Here is a 20,649-nt window from a genome sequence, read left to right on the forward strand (position 1 = left end):
CGGAAAAAATTGCACGGGAGCCTGTTTTTTTGCTTGTCAGCTGATTAAACCAGGAAGTGGCACTAGATTTTTTACACCCCCCTTGTCAGCCTTGAGAGAATATCTGGATTCACCACTGAGTGATATGGCAAAAACATTTTGCAGAAGAAATTAGGTTGTCATGTCTATATCTTATATTAACTTTCAATTCATTCAGTGAAAGTATGAATTCATATGGTGGATCAAACCACTCTTTTCATCTGCTAATTGATCACAGAGTTATGCAGAACACATACTGAAGGATGGATTAGGTCAACAAAGTTCAAAGCTCATGAAAGTTTCTTTCAGCTTTTGCTCATCCATTTACCCTAATGCAGGAATCGTGAACAAGTAGAAGTTTATAGAACTCTGTGAAGAGCTCTCTGCGTCCAAGGATGATTGAAGAAAATTCCAGCACGGCCGAGAATGATCTGCCACCAGCCGAATCGGGGAATAATCTCCTGTCCCTCTCATACCACCGCAATGTCTTGCGCAACCACCGCCGCAAGGCCAACAACCAGCCCTATTCCCGGTTGGCAGCTAGGAGGCAGACCCTTGTTGGACCACAGAACATTGTTCTTCCAGCTCACCTTCAGCACCTCCAAGGGGCCGGCCCAGGCACCAAGCAAGATGGGGATGGGGGCACGGGTACTGCACTCAAAAAGTAAATCTTTTTAAAAGTATTCATGGTTTAACTGATTGCATGCAAGTGGAACATTGAATAATGTACACTTGTGTTATGCAGACAAATTCTTCAAAAATGGCACAAACTTAAATCTCTGAAGAACCACTGCAGCCATAATAAGTAGACTAGGCCTAGGATATGCATAATTTCTTAATCATTACAAATACCGGTACATAAAGATTTTGTAACGTGTGAAGATGCAAGCTGGATGCAGTACTTAATCATGGTGTATAGAGATATTTGTGCCCAAACTAATGCATCTATCTATTTCATCACACAATCAGTGGCACCTTGTTTGTGTTATATATGTCAACCATGGCTTGGATGTACCAGTAGATGATGCTGTCTACTTGGGATGAGCAAGGGTGAAGGACCTCTTCATCACCAACTCTCAAGAAATATTGCTAGTGAAACTGTCTACCTTAGATGTCAAGTTTGAATTTAAAAATGAGAATCAAGGATGTCAGTTACACTAATAGAATAATCACGTGCCTTTTACCCCGCTCAACCTCTCACTGCATCCCCCATCCCCATCCGTTGCTGCTTCCCTAGGATGGAGTCCATGCAGAGTGCCCATGCCTTCCAGGCCAATAACATCAACATGCAAGAGGACCAGGAGGAGGAGGAGATGCAGGCCAGGAGGAACAAGGTCCTCCGGCAGGCGGGCTTCCTCCGGCGACAGCTCTACGACCTGACGGAGTCGACCCTCTTCAATGGTTTCATCATGACCGTCATCCTCCTCAACACGGTCATTCTGTGCGCACTCACGTTCAGTGTGGTGCAGGTCAGAGCAGGTAATGAATTTTTATGAAAGTATTTGTGGCTTGTCACGTGTTTACAGGTTTCGTGCACGCCTTTGATTTTCCTATGGCCATGCTAAGTTCTCCAAAATGCACCTGACAATTGTGGAAAATGCACCAGACTTTTCATTGGGTAAGATTTCTGTATTACCAGTATATCTAATTGTCTATCTCCTTCTTTTTTCTCCATACAGAAGTTCACAGAAACATGGAAAAAGTATGAATTAAAAACAAAAACAAAAAGAAAAAAATCTTCCTTGCTTCCTCTTTAATGATAGTTCTTGATAGTTATAGAATCTTTACACTTGCACAAGTCATGTTTTACTTTTGAGTTAATTATTGACCAACGTTGTTGCTTGCATTTTAGGTATTCCAATATTTTGCTTCGTAGCAAATGAGAGCATTCAATAAGAGATATAAGCAGCAAGGGTGACAATCCTCTCATGCCCACATATCTGTGAGGATTTTAGCAACATTGTAGAGCTAAATGTATGAAAGATATTCACTACCCCTGTCATCAGCAATTAAATGCACATAGTATGCAGTATGTTTTTCCATTCCTGTTCTAAATGTTGTGGCTAGATGTGAATATTGCCCTCACCAAGAGATGGCGCTCTACCAATTGACGACAGAAAAAAAAAGCAATCTTCACTAACATCTGTGCTATGTGGTTCCAATAAATGTGTGATTGTTGGACCTAGCAACAAGTGCAGACAACTGAGATAGGGGACCGTTATACAAATTCATAAATTTAGCTAACATTACGTCTCATCGAGTCATAGAAACAATTTGTATTAAATAAGGGGGCCTTTATGATGATAATGGTGGTAGTAAGATTATCACTCATCTCATTTTTGTGACACTGTCAAACAGATGGTAAGTACATTCAGCATCACATCATTACGTTTAGACCTATGAGAGTGGCTCCCATTCTTCACTGACACGGTATTATTTGGTATTTCTTTGAATAAAGTAGCTCTTAATCATAAAGTCACCACAGTCAATTACTAGTCTCTCCAATACGAAATGCTTGACTGGCATTGCATTGGGTTGTACTCTTGCTGACACAATTGAAGAGAAAAATCTTAACTTGCCACAATTTATTCCATGGGAGATGTGGAATTTGTTCTTGTAAGGGAAAATATAGAGTAGCATTAGGCAAGCATTGTACTTTCTACATTACTTTTAACAACTTTACAGAGATTTGCATGTTTTTATTCATGCAGACATTCTTTTGCTTTGTTTGATGGTGGTGGTGGTGGTGGTGTGTGTGTGTGTGCGTGCATTTGTATTCGTGTGTTTGCTTTTGATACAACTCCTCCCAATATCACCCCCCCCCCCCAAAAAAAAAAAAATGTTATCTTCAGTAGATCTGAAGAAAGTTCTGGAATTCAGAGTGACTTGTGTGTGTTGCTCATTCAGACATTTAGTTGTCAGGAACATAAAAGATTGTTGATACACACAAAAATACCAGGTATTTGACACCAGTATTTGTGTTTGTATGTTTGAATGTGTGTGTGTGTATGTGTTTCTGTGTGGGGAATACTGTCTTTCTTGTCATCAAATTTGCTAACCAATTGTTACACTTGTTTTGCAAATGCGTGGACTTTGGTGTGTATGTGTGTTTCTGTTGTGACAGTGAATATACAGTCATCCTTGCCTAAGGCAGATCTATTTGGACTGAAGAAATAGCTTCGACTTTAACAATAGAGAAAATTTGACTTATGGGGGATTAAAATCGATAGAATATAAAGAGAAGAGGACCTGAAAAGACCTTCAACTTAGGCTATTATTCGACTTGTGCGAGGTTGACTTAAGCAAGGTTGACTGTAATATGTAGTGAAAAAATACCTTAATAGTAACAATACAGTAAAGAAAGATTACATGCTCATTTAAAGCAAACAAATAATATTCACATGACATATGCAGCCAATCTGTGATGCTTGTCTGCAATGACCCAGTTGATGTGACAATACTGTACCTTTTGGAAGCTTACAAGTACACTATATCAAAGTAGGTACATGCAATATTTGAAGTTGTGAACAGATGCATTTTTACTTGCATTTGATATAAACAATCATTTTGGTTTGAATGAACTGACCTTCAGTAATTGATACTTGTACTCGAAGCACTAGAAATGTTGACTATGTCAGTGCATGACTCTCTCTGAATCTTCCAGGATGGCACATGAAGATTGTGGACTATGTATTGCTGGTTATCTACTTTGTGGAGTGTGTTCTGAAGATATATGTTTGGAGGCTGGACTTTTTCAAGGAGCAGTGGAATGTCATGGGTAATGTTCTTTGGTGGCACAGTGTGTATAATTTCCTCATAATATGACAGTTTGCAACAACGAAAATAGAGGTGGGAGACATGATTTATGGAAGTCGTTGCAGCGACGGTATACCACAAGTATCAAGACTTTGATTACATGAGAAGTAGCTCAGTGTTCAAAAAACCTTATCAGGGCAATTACCCCCAGCTAAATACTGGTTAGTGGTAAGATTGGAGTAAAGATTAGGGTTAGGGTTAGGTTTAGGGTTAGAGTTTGGGTTAGGGTTAGGATAAGGTTCAGGATTAGGGTTAGGATCAGGGGAAGGGTCTGGGGTAATTGCCAAGGGGGTAATTGCCCTAGACTCTTCAAAGTATACACACAAAAATAACGTTTTACGTGCGAGGTTCTGTACATTTGTGTATCAAATGGCCTGCATTATCACAGATTCTGCAGAAAGTATATTTCAAATGTTACAATTGAATTAAGCCACATGTGCATTTTAAATGCACATTTTATTATGCCAATTGGAATTTCAAATACCGATATGTGCAATACTACAAGGATCTGTTTGCCCTATTTGGCAAAATTCCATCCAGACTGTGAATGTTTGTATGCTCTGATTTAACCATGCTATCATTATCATTTCAGCAGTTCTATAGCACCATGCTTTGTGAGAGATTATACATGTTTTTTAACAAATGTGTCATGATGAAACATTTGTATAAACCACCTAGCACCACTTAGCATATATACTTTCTTGATTTATCTGTAAATATGATTAGAGCTCATTTCAGTTCAAATCAACGTCCTGTTTCTCCCCAGACTTTATGATCGTCCTGTCCAACTTGGCGGACTTCAGCATCGACGTCTTCTACGGAGGCGAGGTCCAGATTCTGGCTATTCTCAGCATCTTCAGAGCCATGAGGGCACTGAAGGCCCTGAGAGTGCTCCGCACTGTGAGGTGAGACCAAAGAGATTTTTCCCACTACCTATAGAGGGCGAACTTTAAAGTAATGTCTGTGATCACAGGAAACTGCACATAATATGCCCTATTTAGTAATGGTGGACTTCTCTCTGTGCAAGTGTGCTCTGTACGCTCAAGTTACATTTTTACATGATGTACTTGCATAAACTTCGAACTTCTATGCGAGTTCGCACTTATTGATTTTGCTGCTCCTTGGTGGCCCATATGCTAGCATGCTAGCATGAGGGGTAAGCGTAGTGCCCCGTATCTCTCCATGCTATCACATAGCAATTATACAGGGCATATGGCGGGTAAGTACTTTAGTACTTACTCATATATAAACTCTTTTGGTGAGGCTATCGGTAGAAGGTAGAAGGTAGTGGTGAATAAACAAAAACAAAACATGAAGATAGTAGCAGCTTTCAACACATATCCTTTTGTAAACTTACACCAACCTTATGCGGAATGCAGGTTGATGGTGCACATGGGACAAATTTGTTGTTGTTTTTTATGGGTCCAAAAAACATTTTTGGATACAGTTTTGCATTTAACTTCCACTCATCTGTGCCATATGTATGCACAGTGGGATCGTTTTTGTGGCTTGCTCCGTTTGTCAAAAGTTGTGTGGATTTTCATCTTCAATAAAGTCTGCTACATGGTGTTGCCCAAAGGAACACCTTCAAAATGTTGATATGTATGCAGTTGCATTTTCAAAATGAAGATAATGGCTGTGAACAAAGTTTGGTGTTTTGCAAAACAAGAGTAAAAAGAAAGAACTTCAGAATGTGGAAATGTACAAATTGCAGCTGGACATAGAAATTCTCTGACTAGAGCTAAGCCTGATTTTATACAAAATAAAGATTAAACTTGACTGCAAAATGTGTCTGGATTTGTTACAAACAATAAGGTCAATGATAAATGGGAAACAAGTTATAGAAAAGTACAGTAATATACAACTGAGACTACTGTGTACGCCGAATATTTTGCGACTTTTTTATTTTTGTGAATTTTGCGAGTTGGGTGCTATTTGCGAATTTAAAGACACGCAAAAATATTAAAATATTAAAGACATGCAAAAATCCCGACATGATTTTGACATGCACTCATACATCTCTGTGCAGTAAAAAACTACACGATCATGAATTTAACCACTCGTGGAATCGTCGTCAAGTCCTTTTTCGCAAAAATTTTGACTCGCTGAACATATGGCGTACGTATCGTGTATACAGTATCATATCTTCATTCCTTCTCTCTGTTTGTGTGTATGTGTGTGTGTGTGTGTGTACGTGCATCAGGTTTCTGCGAAGCCTCCAGGTCATCATGAACACATGTCTACAGTCTGTCCAGTCTATGGGTGCTATCGTCATGCTCATCTCACTCTTCTTGTGTATCCTCTTGAATGCAACACAATCAACAGTGAAGATGAATATTATTCATCTTCACTGTTGATGGGAGATTCTTCTAAATGTTGGAGAGTCTATCAAACAACCTATTTTCCTTATAAAGAAAAAATAGTATCAATATAGTATAGTAAACAAATATACTTTGCCTCGAGAGTTTCTTGTTAAAATTATGGGCAGGAGGTGACTCCAAAAGAACTATTCACTGAGGGGCGCAGCCCCGAAGTGAATAGTTCTTTTTTAGGCACCGAGGCCTATAGTTTTAACAAGAAACTCAAAATTAGGCAAAGTATATTTGTTTTATATTTTGGATCAAAAATTTAAACAAAAGAAGGGGAAATGGGGGGAAATCATAATGCAAAGCAAGAAGTCGTATGATGGATGCGATGTTGTGTAGGGATCCTACATTGGTTGCTGCGCACGATGTCGGACCTGCTTTGTGATGTTTGTTGAAATGTAACATTTACAAGTGCGACGCGCGAGGTGCGAAGCAATGCGCAGTGTCAGAATTGTTTTTATGACATCACAATTGTTTTGTTAGAAATTGATATATTTCACAGAGTGACAGAACTAGTAATGCGCAATGTCAAAATTGCTTTGTGGCGTCACAATTGTTTTGCTAGAAATTAGTTGATACATTTCACAGAGTGACGGTGCAAAGCTGTGCACAGTTTCGTAATTGCTTTGTGACATCATTTTGCAAATAGTATACTATTTGCAAAATGTCGTCATAGAAGTGACGTCATTTTGCAAATAGTACTTTATGGAGTGTCATCTTTCAGAAATAGCTGAAAATACCTATTATCATGTGAAGCTCTTCCAACCAATCACCAGAGGATAAATTTTTTATCCAAAATATAATATGATATAGTATAGTATAGTATAATGTAGTATATAGTATAGTATAGTATAGCATAGTACAGTATAGTATAGTTTAGTATAGTATAGCATAGTGTAGTATATAGTATAGTATAGTACAGTATAGTTTAGGAAAGTATAGTTTGGAGTTTGACCCACTGCTCTTGTAGCTATGACTAAAAGATCTGAGAGAAATTATGAAATATTTCCTGCATGAGCAATTTCAGGTTGTCTTGTATAGCCTTACTTGAGACTATTCCAGACTTATATTTACATCATCATATTGACTGAATGTCATGACTGCTACATAGTAAACATCTCAATGGAAGTGATGAGTATTTTTAACTTAGTGATATTCAAGATCTCAAATGTAATCTAATATTTCCTCTGTCTCTTTCAGAGATGATGTACATCTGTCATTTGAATTTGTTAGTATTGGCACAGATATGGATGACCCTTCAGATCTTGACCAGCAAACTGTCCAGATATGTTTGCAGTGATCGGGCGTGGTCTCTACTCTGAAATTGACAAGGAAAGATTTGGAAACCTGAGTTCAGCCGCTATGACTCTCTTCCAGTTACTGACCCTGGATGACTGGTTCTACATCTATCGTGATGCAGTGGCCAGAGACCCAAGTGGGTGAACTCTCTTGTCTTGGCTGATTGAGATTTTAGTGTGATCATACATTAATTCACAGTGTCTTCTTTTCGTTTGTGAATACACTGTCAATTTGGTGTCACTTGCATCTTTTCATTCATAGTGGTTGCTTTCCAACATGAGAAATTTTCTAAGCACAAAAGATTCTAGTATGGCATCAATGTTTTGGATCTGAACAAATATGTAATCACTTTATTCTACATATGTTTCTTTTTGAATGGGAAGACAATCGAAAATTAGCCAATACAGCTGATAGCGTGATGAATTCCATGCCTCACAAATCTGTGGTTCTTATCTTTCCAGGGAATGGTCACATCATTCTGTATTTGATAACATACATCTTTCTGGAGTACTTCATCTTCCTCAAGTGAGTACTGAAATTATCACTGTTAATCTACAAGAGTGGCTTTAATAGATTTTTATCCCTCCTAGATATTAATTGATGTTGACCGTTGTTTACAAATTCGCCTTCATGTTTCTACTACTCCAGTCATCAGAAGATGGCAATAGTAGATGTATTTTGTTGGCAATATGGACATAACTGTAAAAAAAAGAAACACCAAACAGTTATTTGGCTTTTCTGATACTTTTGGTATGAGACATCTCATATTGATAGTTGATATCACATATGTCTTTATCAATAGCTGATAGTAAACCACTATAATTCATACACCTGTACGTATATATATATATATATATATATATATATATATATATATATATATATATCACTTAAAATTCATGTTTGTTTTTAATCTGTGTGAAATGTAATTCTTCCCATTTTTGGTGAATAATGTGTATTATGTCTACAGTCCTCTTTTTCTTAATGATGAATCAGTAGAAAATGGTATATTTGTGTACGTCACACATAGAACGAACTGATAATTCGAGCTATATCCCACAGCCTCTTTGTAGCTGTGCTAGTGGACAACTTTCAGCTGACCCTGGAAGCAGCCTCAAAGAGAGATGCCCAAAGGAAAGCAGCCCAGGTGAGTGGATGTTGAAATGCATCATCCATTTTCCTACCTCTGCAGCATTGTGGAAAATATAATCTTGTTGATGCCAGGTAAAGGATAGCAGTCTTTGAAGAATGAAGGTGGTAAATAAATATAGGATAAAATCTGTTAGGATTTGATATCTTTATCAGTGTTTTGGACATATGACATTGTTCCCTCAGCAGTCATTACCTAGAGTCTGTAACCAATTATTGTAGCTGTTTCTTTATTCTTCTTTGTCCATGCCATGCTTAATCTTTCAATTTTGCAGGACCTTTTTGTAAACTTATCCATTCTACAAAACCTTTGTGTGTATTTTTTTCATTTTGAAGATCATTTGCATCAACCCTGTAACTTAGCATTTTCTAGCCCTTTTATCGTATGTGCCATTTGTTGACCTGCCCACTTTTTAGAACCTCTTTACTCACAGGTCTTCTCTCTGAGCCATTTGTTCACCCTTTAATGTTGCACAGTTCTAAATTTTATTTTCATGGGAGGTGGATATTAGCACAAGTCCTTCCTTGTATTCTAAGAGCCTTTTGAATGACCCTTCAATTATGTAGCAGAGTTTGCTTACAAGATAATTGTTGCAATGGAGATAATTTTGATCTGGTAAATATCACTGGTATGGTACTTGTCTTCAACAATATAAATATCCACTGAAACCATAATATGCATGTGCTGCTTGCAATATTTTGGTCCATCCATCCATTCATCCATCCATCCATCCAATGCTCATCAAAATAATATATATGCACTTTTACCATTAATTTCCAAGCCTACCCGTGTCACCAGCCAATCGGCTACCCTCATAGACAACATTTTTTTGTAATGTTCTTCCACTTCCTGAGTCTGGTATCGTCCTCTCAGACATCACTGACCACTTTCCTATATTTGCTCAGGTTCCAATTAAACTGAATAAACAAAATAATTATTATAAGCGTCGTAAGATTACTGTAGATAATCTTACAAGTCTCCAAAACAGTTTAAAAGAACTCGATTGGTCTTCTGTATACAACACTACCGATGTCAATTTGTCTTATGATTATTTCATATCTACTCTTACCTCTGAAATCGATAACCATATTCCCCTGCGTAACATAAAAAATAGATATAAGCAAATTCCAAGACTCCCGTGGATAACCCAGTCTATATTACGATCTATAAATAGGAAAAATAATTTGTTTTATAAATATAGATGTAATCCCACTGAAAAAAATAAGAAAAAATACGTTTCATACAAAAACACACTCACCAAATTATTGCGTACGCAGAAGAAATTTTTTTATGTTAATCAGATAAGCAAATATAAAAATGACATTAAAAACACATGGAAAACATTAAAGAATGCTATGAATACACCTAACAATTCATCTAATATTTCTGAAGTTCGGTGGGGCAATGCCTCCAGCAACACTCCCGCTGGCATGGCTGAAATTTTTAATGATTTCTTTTCTTCAATTGGAAAAAATCTTTCTCAAAATATTCCTCTTTCTAGTAAATCTTTTAGTGATTTTTTAGATACACCTAACTCTAAAACTATATTTTTTGACCCAACATATAAAGAAGAAATAATAAAGATTGTTGCCAATTTGAAAGAAGGTAAAAGTCCTGGCCACGACGGAATTGACAACTATTTGATAAAAAACATAATTCCTCAAATAGTGGATCCCTTAGTGCATATTATCAACTCATCGCTTGCAACTGGCCATGTGCCAAATAGCATGAAAATTGCGAAAGTAATTCCTATTTATAAGAAAGGGGAGAAGGATGATGTCAATAACTATAGACCCATATCTTTATTATCTTCTATTTCTAAGATTCTTGAAAGAATAGTCTACATCAGGACAGTACGTTTTCTTAAAACCTGCGACATATTTTCAAACTTTCAATTTGGATTCAGGGAAAATCACAGCACAACACACGCACTACTTGCCCTCATCGACAAAGTCACACACGCACTCGACACACTTTCACACACAATAGGTATCTTCTTGGACTTCTCCAAGGCCTTTGACACGATTAACCACGGAATACTTCTCGCCAAACTGTCTCATTATGGAATACGTGGAAAGGCCTTGGAGTGGTTCACGAGTTACCTATCAGAAAGATCCCAATTTGTACATGTCAACGGCTTTGACTCTCAAAGTAAAACAATTGCATGTGGTGTTCCACAAGGGAGTTTATTAGGCCCATTGTTATTCATTATTTATATCAATGATTTTCATAGATCGTCGGAGAAACTATCATTCATATTATTCGCGGATGACTCTAATCTTTTTTTTTCCCACCCTGACCCAAATATCTTAATAAGAACAGTCAATGAAGAATTGATAAAGGTCATACAATGGATATACGCAAACAAATTGTCATTAAATATTCAAAAAACAAAAGTTATGCTCTTTAGTAATTCTCTAGATAGCCTCCCAGGCAATATAACATTTGATACTACTCCCTTAGAAGAAGTTTCTTCTTTTAAATTTCTTGGTGTTTGCGTTGATAACAAGCTTTCATGGAGGAATCATATTGATAACATATGTAAAATTATTTCACGTAACATTGGCGTAATGAATAGATTAAAATATTATCTTCCTTCATCTGCATTATTAACTCTTTATTTTAGTTTGATACTCCCTTATTTAAACTACGGGATTCTTGCTTGGGGTAATACATATCAGATGTTACTTGATAAACTTCTTTTATTGCAAAAGAAAGCGCTTAGAATTGTTTTTAATTTACATACCCGAGAACATACAGATGCTTTGTTTTCTGACCATAAAATATTAAAAGTAAATGATTTGTATGTGTTTCAACTTGGTCAGTTTATGTTTAATTACAACAGTACCTTTTTACCTAAAATATTCCACGATTTATTTCATCGAAATAGTCATGTTCATAACTATCCCACGCGACGATCCGACGAATTCCATCTTCCGTTAATGAGAACCGCACATGCCCAAAATACATTTCTTTATACCGGACCCAGACTTTGGAATAAATTAGATAATAGTTTAAAAGATTCCCCCAAATTTGTCACATTTAAATATAAACTCAGAAAACATTTACTTTCTACTTATAATCTTAGATAATTTAAATTGTTATAATTTATGCTTGAGCTTTCACCTGTCCTGATATCGCAGCACTTGGCGTGTTCTGTGTGCAGACCTCTCTTCTTTCTTCTCTCCTTTTCCTTTCCTGTCTATTGTTCTTCGTAGACATGTATTGTTACCGTCTTCTCTCCTCTCGGTACTGTCTCTCGTCCAACAGTGTATATGCGTCTGGGTAAATGAATGTGTGTACGAATGTATTGTCCTTGTCATATTTTCCCGGTACACGTGGTTCAATGAACAGTGTCCGGGCACTATAGCATTGGTATTCTATATTTTTTTCCCGACCTGTGTATCTCAAAATAACTACATGTATATTGTTATAGAATAGTATATCATTCACTCATTATTTATCTAGCGATCCACGTCCGACAAGCTTTGCTTTTTAGTGGATCACTATTTTCCATGATCGAATTTATTTTCCGCTCGCCCACGTAGTATTTGTACAGTTTTCCTCTTTATTATTGTACATATAATGTTGTTCTATAATTTGTCTCGTATATTACATGAATCTTTTGCAAGCGTTTGAACAATATCATTTAATGACATGTATACATTGTACTATGTTTTTGATTTTCGTTGATTGGAAATAAACTATGATTGAATTGAATTGAAATTGAATTGAAATTGCTCCAGATGGGGTGGACTCAATCTGGTTATGACCTTGTTCTAGTGCTATATTGTTTCAGCAAAGTGTTTTGACCTGTCATTATTTCATTTTTGTTACACCACATTCACAAAGCAGATATAATGATATGCCTCTATTTCATCTTCTGTGTCATCCCTTGCACCTCAGAAAGCTGCAGAGGATGCCCTGTTTGACGATGGCACACAAAGCCATCCAATTGAAATGAAGCCAACAGGTACGTTTCAATCCCATACATGACACATGTTTAATGATCTAGTCAAGTTCGTTACAGGAAACATTCTTTGAAAGTCCTCGTAACATGCAAGAACAGTTAGGATAGTGTCAAAAAGAAAAGACTGCTCTGGATATGATTGAGATATACATGTATGTTCATATGCAACTATTTAAGCATCATTAATCAAGTCATTGGCTAGGTGCCATAAATTAGATCCTCAGAAATGTCTATGTATGATATCATGAGCATGTCTATGAAGGCAGAGACCTGAAGTTTTTGCTTTTTTGCCGATGATTCATCTGTGCAACAGACTCTTTAATATGCATTGATATTGGAAGATTCACATTATTCGAAAACTACTTACATTTTGTTGGTTATGATGCTTTGAAAAAACACAAAATTGATGTAAAAGAATACCAATAATTTCACTTTTTTTAACTGAAAAAATCCAGCTGTGCCGACACAACCCTTTGCATTGGTTTCAGAGTTCATGTATGCCTTCTCATTATTCAAGAGGGAATGAATTTTGTGCATTGTTTCATTTCTCCCCTCGAAAAATGAACCAAATAGTCTCCTCCATCACACACGCCAATGTAAGAATGAGAAGCATCGATGACTACTACAGCAGTGAAGACTACACGGATGGGTGAGATGACATGTTTTATCCCATAATAAAATGTTCTGATGCCAAACCTTATGCTTGCTTTTGAATAAAACACAGGCAAAACACAGAGGGGTGTATGTGAATGACAAAACAATGCAATGATGTATTTTGTAATAACAAGTGGTATCTGTTTTTTCACTGTAGTCTTACTGTAGGTGTTTAGAATATAATATTCAGTTTATGTTTATACCTAAAAGTATTTGAGGAAGAACATTTGTAAATTTGGTAGTGATTTTCATTGAACAATGCAACATCAGCATTCATGTAATAGGTCAATTCCACGGATAGGGTGCATTTTATGAAAATCAAACTATTGAGTATAGATGATTAATGAAGCATAATTAGATGATCTGGTATTGTTTACTGAAAGCAGCCTTTCACAACAGATATTTTGATACCTCATTTGTGAACATCAGTGAACGTGGAGTTCAGTTATGTCCAAAAAACCTTCATTTTTCATGAAAATTGCGAATTTTTGCAGAATTTATACTGTCATTTCTGATACACTATTATGACCATAATACAGCTTGTGTAATTCTCAGATGGCTTATTTTCTGAATGTTCTTTGGTCATAGATTGGTTTTATGATGTTCTAGAACTTGTTCCGGCATCAGTAAATATTATTCTCTCAATCTCAAAATGTGGTAGTTGATAGCGTCCCATAAGTCACGTTTTTGTGTCCCATCAGTCACACTGGTTTTCCCTATCCTGCTACTGTACCAATGAGTAGATATTCATACCACTTGGCTCAGGGTAAGTACCAACCCTTTGCTACATTCAGGAAAGAAAATATCTTTCCAGAGACTGTGTGTGTAAGAATATTTCAGAACTTACTTTCCCATGTGAAAAACGGTGGTCCTCAAATGTCCCATAAGTCACGACAGCAATTTTTCATTGCTGTACGTAATGCAATGATACTTTTCAAACTAAGTATCGTGTTTCAATAAACTGTGATATGATGGATCTAACCATGAACTGAGAAAAATGCATTTGATGCAACTATTTTCTCAAAATACTCATTTGAAATTGCCAAAAATTGTCACTTTGTCCCATAAGTCACAATGGAATTGACCAATAGTGAGTTGAGCCGTCAGTCATTGGTCAACCTGTGAGCAGTCTTCCATTACGTTATTGTACTAGAACTTTTTCATGCCTTAGCTAGGCCACATTTTACTTTCAGTTAATTTTCACTCTCACACATTTCAAGTGCAATGAATAGGGAGGGTGTCTCCCTTGCATAGTTTGCTACAAAATGGCATTGCAATTAAGCAAGTATGAACTGTTCATACTTGCTTAATTCTCGGTCTCGCCAATGCGCAGAAAATTTCTGCGCATGCTGAAGAGCTCTGTCACAGATGCACTGTGGGATTCCTCAGTGCCCTTGTTTGCTTCTGGTTAATAATTGTCTCACGCGAGTCGCGGTTCCCATACGATTCGATGGAGTTATTTGTCTGCTTTTCTGTTGTTACCCCTTTTTTTGTTGGCTATAATTCAGCTTAAAAGAGTTGAAAGTGTCTAAGTTTTACTGATTTGCGGTCACTCGAGTCATGGTTCACTACTGCAAGGCTTTAATGTGCTAGTCACATGATGGAAAGCAAAGAAATCTTCACCAAAAATATCTCTGGATGACGACAGAGCGTGATCTGATTGCATGTGCAGCCAAAACCGGGGCAAGTTTGTCCCGTGAGCTATGCCATAATGCATCTATAACGCTGCGCTGCGCACGACACCTAGGTATTGCCGACACCGAGAATTGCAATGAGAGCTAATGTGGAAAGAATTGAGAACAAATATAAGCAACAAGACACCCTCTCTGAAGTGGACCCCATTGTCTCTGAATTCATGAGTTTTTTTATACCCCCGCCAAACGAAGTTTGAAGGGGGTATATAGGAATCAGCGGACGGTCGGGCGGTCGGGCGGTCGGGTGGTCGGGCGGTCGGGCGGTCGGTCCGTTGCAAATCTTGCGTCGCGAACTACTTCCTCAGTTTTCAACCGATTCCCATAAAACTTGGCACAGATGTGTGCCTTGGGTTGTAGATGTGCAAGACATATTTTTTGACAGTACCCAAAAGTACGTTACCATGGTAACGGCATATTATGGGCAAAAATGGGTACAAATCTTGCGTCGCGAACTCCTCCCACAGTTTTTGATCAATTTTTATGAAATTAGGTACAGATGTTCATCTGAATATGTTAATGTGCAAGACACATATTTCCGCAGTGGCAAAAAGTGCGTTGCCATGGTAACGGCATGTTATTGGTAAAATATAGGGCAAAATGCTTCATGGCAAAACTGCTTCATCAGTGTTCTTCCAATTCTCATGGAATTCATATTGAATGTTTGTCTGAGGATATAGGTCAGCATGACACATTTCTTGACAGTGACAAAAAGTATGTTGCCATGGTAACAGCTCACATATTATGAGCCAAAATGATGGAAAATTTCGTGTTGCAAACTACTTCCTCAGTTTTTGCCCAATTTCCATGAAACTTGGTACAGATGTGTGCCTTTGGTTGTAGATGTGCAAGACGCATTTTTTGACAGTACCCGAAAGTACGTTGCCATGGTAACGGCATATTAATGGCAGAAGATCAAGGAAAGATCTTGCGGATTTAACTACTTCCTCAGTTTTTTGACCAAAGCTTATGAAATGTGGCACACACATTGGTTTTGTTGGGAAGATGTGCAAGACATATTTTTTGGACGTGTCAGAAGCTACGTTGCCATGGTAACGGCATATTAATGGCGGAAGATCAAGGAAAGATCTTGTGGATTGAACTACTTCCTCAGTTTTTGACAAAAGCTTATGAAATGTGGCACACACAATAGTCTTGGTGGGAAGATGTGCAAGACATATTTTTTGGACGTGTCAGAAGCTACGTTGCCATGGTAACGGCATATTAATGGCGGAAGATCAAGGAAAGATCTTGTGGATTGAACTACTTCCTCAGTTTTTGACAAAAGCTTATGAAATGTGGCACACACAATAGTCTTGGTGGGAAGATGTGCAAGACATATTTTTCGGACGTGTCGGAAGCTGCGTTGCCATGGTAACGGCATTTAAATGGCAGAAGATCAAGGAAAGATCATTCCTTGGGTAAGACTGTCGTCACGGGGCGGGGGTATTAATCACCTTCAGTGATATTTCTAGTTTTCTTTAAAAAAAAAAACTTCAAAGGGTCTGACATGCATGTTTAATCTGTCTGTCTTTCTGTCTGTCTGTCTGTCTGTCTCTCTTCTGTGTTCTTGTCTATGGCTAGTGACAAGAAATACCTGTCACATTTCCTGCAATTGATGGCCTCCATCGAACAGAACGGACACTTTCTCCGCAACCAGCAGGGTACTCTAGACAAGGTCGTGCTGCTTGTGCAAGATGTAAGTTGGTGGAATGTCAATCCACTTTTCAATTTCGTTACCGAAGGAAGAGAAGAGGCGAAGCCTACCTACTTCAAATTGAGCTCACTGTTTCCAAAATATAACACAATCGCTGTCATGGCCATGTTTTCTCTTTCTTTTATCAACTCTTAATAAAAAGTGACAAGTTTTTGATGTCCTCTGAATGCATGTTCATGTCAAGGTTTGAATTACGTCATTATATGCAAGATATTGAGGTAAAATTATTTTTCTTTGTTTTAGAAGTACAGTGTGACCTCTCTGTTGGCAGTCTAAAGTCACTCAACTACTGCACACATGTATTAAATATGAGTGTGAAGTTATCCCAGAAGGCACAAGCAAAAAAAAAAAGGTGGTTCTTATATCTGTGTATTGCCCATGTGAAACTATGGGGCTGTTTGTTGTACAATTTGTACATGCAGCACTGTTTCCTCAAAATTATTGTCATCAAATTATTTTTTTTTTAATTTGTGTGTGTGACATCTACTTATCATGATAAAAAGATGAATGAATGCATGTATGTATGTACCTGTGTCTATGTGTGTGTGTGTACATATGTGTACATGTATTTTTTTTTTTTGGTAAAATCCCATTTTGTTTTATTGCTTTGAATACAAGAAACCCTTATTGTCATACCTTGACTTTCTTTAGAGAGATATGCTCTTGGTCTTTCACCTGATCACCTTCCTTGTGCTATTGTCATGCAATGTCACAGATAATCTATTCCTCTTGAGTGGAACATTATTTACATGTTAAACCTTGAATTGTTCTTCATTATGCCGTTGTATTTTCAGACTGTTGATGATGCATAGGAGCTGGTAGCCCCACACGTGCCAGAATTCTGTTAGCAGCCATCTAGACCATGTGACCTATTATCATCCCACCATGGAGTCTCTGATAATCACAGTGATATACTGGTATACCAATGGTTTCACGGACAGTCTTGCTTCCATATTTACAAGCATTCGTGTCTTATAAACATCTAATATACCAACCTATATCACATTAACATTTCTTCATGCGCAATATTTCAGTCAATCTGCAGGATGTATTTGATACAGGAATTTACAATATATTTGCTGTTTGAATATTTCTTTTCCCTCTTCATAATACCCAGAGTAATTCAAACATTATGAACAGAGTTATTTCACTTCTGTCAACTCAACATTATTACTTTCGAGATAGAAGCCTTTTATGAAACCTTAAATCAACAGGGTTAGTCTACTGTGATCCCTTAGTCCTGGTTGTAGACGTAGGCATGATTAAGTGAATAAATAATTTCCAGAATTGTAGTCAATCAACAAAGGACAAAACCCTTTGAAATCATTTGTTTTCGTTTTTATGCTAGAAGTAGTAATCAATGTGTTTTTTCCTTCTCTTGGTTTTAAGGTTTAAGTCAAATGAATGTCAGTAGTACATTTTGAGTATTTCATTTTCAGTTGACATTGTTATTCCTCACTTGTACTTTGGTTTCATAAAATGAAATGTACACTTTAATTTATGTATTTTATTGAATTTTCTTTTGTAAGAAAAAAAAATGCACAAGCTCAATATCTGTACCCCATGAGTTTACAGGCATGACCTGCTCCTATTGACCATTTATGGACAGATGTATGAAGCAGACAGACACATTTGTATTATTCTACACAAATATTTGATGGCAGGCATCAGTCAAGTTGATTAAAAACATTTAAGTATGCTGTTTTCTTTGCAATAATATTGAAAGCTTTGAGGGGTATAGTTTATTGAAGAGACGTACTTGAAAAAGAAAATACCAAAGTTTTGTTTTTTGGAAATTTTGAGTAAGTTTTTATTGCCACTGGTATTTCTGTTTTTTATTTGGATGAGAACATTAATTTTGTTCGCAGGATACATGTCAATTAGAAGATAAATAAATTATATTTATTTGTATATAAGGGGTAGGCACTTATTTCAAATGCCCATACCAGGTGACTTAGGAAGTCATCTGATGCCATGTGCCACTGTAAATAAGATGTTTTAATATAATACACTATTTTGTACTCACGATCACCTTGTATGAGACAATAAAGAATTTGAAGACGCCAATTACTCTGCATTTTTGTGATCTTTTAATGTCTTCTAGAACAAATAATCTCAAATAAACAAAGGCTGTTATAAGTCAGATCCATGGTTTAATAAATGCAGTCCATTGACTAAAGCAGGAATATCTCATACATGTGTGTGTCAGCATGTGTTCATTATTGGATGTCTTTTGGCATATGCAATATGTCATGAGTATAAATGTAATCAAAATATGCATTATCCATGGGCAAAATTTGAATTATACCTTCTTGAATTCCAGCTATAGTTTGTACTTTATCCATGGGAGAGGTATAGAACACGGAAACCATGCACTTTATGATATCTTTAAAAATATTACGCTGGACAGCTAATAACAACAACAGCACATTTGCAAATCTTCAGTGAAAATTAAGATCTGGAGAATGACATCTTTGTTGCTTTGGCAAAAAAAAAGCTATAAAGCAATTTAAGAATCATGGAAACTAAATCTGCATTGTACTATCTATGTGATATTTGGTACATTTGAATTGTGAAGGAAAAGTAGACAATGTTAAAGCTATTCCTTCACATACAGCTACCACTGCTTGCAACTATAATTTGACTCTTTAGCTAGACAAAATCATTTGTAACACTCAACAAACCTCTTAAATGATGATATTCCTAATTTTGTAATGGAAAATTCTCTTACTACATCAATGCAAACACATATATTTATTCTATTAGGAAGGAAAAACCATCTCATTGTAGTGAAATCCATCTGTTTATTTTTACCAAAATATGCAAACTAAGTTATGTGTACATACATAATTTATGAAGAATAATTACTCTGCTCATGAACATTGAACTCTTTCAGTTATCTGGCATAAAAATACAAGCAAAGTTTCCAAAGAGACATAAAAGTCTGACAGACAAAAAGTGTAATACCACTCACCAATACTTGACACTTGAGACATAGCCATGTACACACATAGAAAACTCAAGTACATAACTTCTACTGGTTAGTTCAAGAGATTTTATACAGTGCACTCCCATTACAACGAACACGGTTATAACAAAATTCCGGTTACAACGAAGTAAAAATTCAGGCCGCAACATTATCCGCTCTGTGTATTTCTATTGTTTATTTGTTCAGTTATAACACAATTTCGATATAACAAAAGAAAACTGCTGATCCCGAGGACTTTGTTTTAACGCGAGTCCACTGTAGTGCATCATTAGTGAACAGTTGCAGTGAAGACTGATGTATATCACATGAAATAGAATGAGTCTTTAAAAGCCAGATCGTGATATGCTGGGATTAGATAAATTTGTTTACTGCAGTAAAATGTGAGAAATCACCTTTTTCCAATGGAAGCAGAGAAGAACTTGGTACCTGTTTTCACAACAAAGTGTATAATCATCGTAAGTTATTTCATTGGAGCAGCTAGGTTACGGTTTATCAGCTATGAATATATACCCTGTTACCCGGATACTGTACTCTGTATGTCAAAATGTTAACTGGTGACTTTATGCTTCACAAGTTTTACAAATTGACCAATACATGTACAATTGTATTTGTTAAATTAAAAACTCCAGAAAATATTTACCCCTTGTAACATAAATTCATTCTATGTCGTATCCAAGGTGGGAACTCTCTAACTTTCCTCTTAAGGGATAAGGGATAATACATCTTAATGGTTTTGTCAATAAGGTTTTCGATCATGAATTCAACCTCTTGCAAAATCATCTAACAGGTCTCAATTTGCAAAACATAAAGGGCATACAGTAAATGCAATTAATTACCAGTATGAATTGCCCAATCTAACCATACCATTTAAGACAGGCCACTTGGGTTGGAGCAGTCAAATTTCTCGAGGCAGTGTCTGAATGTAATTCATTCCTCCAACACCTCTCATATGTTGCCATTATTTCATGCAAATACTTTT

General features: G+C 36.7%; 1 protein-coding gene across 1 annotated transcript; it reads left to right on the forward strand.

Moving 5' to 3' along the window:
• Positions 1-413: 413 nt before the first annotated feature.
• On the forward strand, positions 414-17,493 carry LOC139719373 (cation channel sperm-associated protein 1-like). Its single transcript, XM_071630788.1, has 12 exons — positions 414-682; positions 1,256-1,497; positions 3,683-3,796; positions 4,601-4,739; positions 6,038-6,129; positions 7,486-7,635; positions 7,961-8,024; positions 8,562-8,646; positions 12,556-12,622; positions 13,193-13,268; positions 16,549-16,663; positions 17,476-17,493. Exons 1-12 carry the CDS (start codon positions 414-416, stop codon positions 17,491-17,493), a joined length of 1,431 nt encoding a protein of 476 aa, XP_071486889.1.
• The last annotated feature ends 3,156 nt before the right edge of the window (positions 17,494-20,649 follow it).

The sequence above is a fragment of the Diadema antillarum genome, unplaced genomic scaffold (genome assembly GCF_040938485.1).
Source record: "Diadema antillarum isolate AM-2024a unplaced genomic scaffold, OU_Dant_1.0 scf00000109, whole genome shotgun sequence".
In the NCBI taxonomy this organism is placed as follows: domain Eukaryota; kingdom Metazoa; phylum Echinodermata; class Echinoidea; order Diadematoida; family Diadematidae; genus Diadema; species Diadema antillarum.

Excerpts from the sequence above, each read along its gene's own strand:
- LOC139719373 (XM_071630788.1), top strand. The coding sequence starts at position 414 with ATGATTGAAGAAAATTCCAGCACGGCCGAGAATGATCTGCCACCAGCC. Across the intron at positions 4,740-6,037 it reads AGAGTGCTCCGCACTGTGAG|GTTTCTGCGAAGCCTCCAGG; the intron begins GTGAGACCAAAG and ends TACGTGCATCAG. Across the intron at positions 12,623-13,192 it reads AATTGAAATGAAGCCAACAG|TCTCCTCCATCACACACGCC; the intron begins GTACGTTTCAAT and ends TGAACCAAATAG.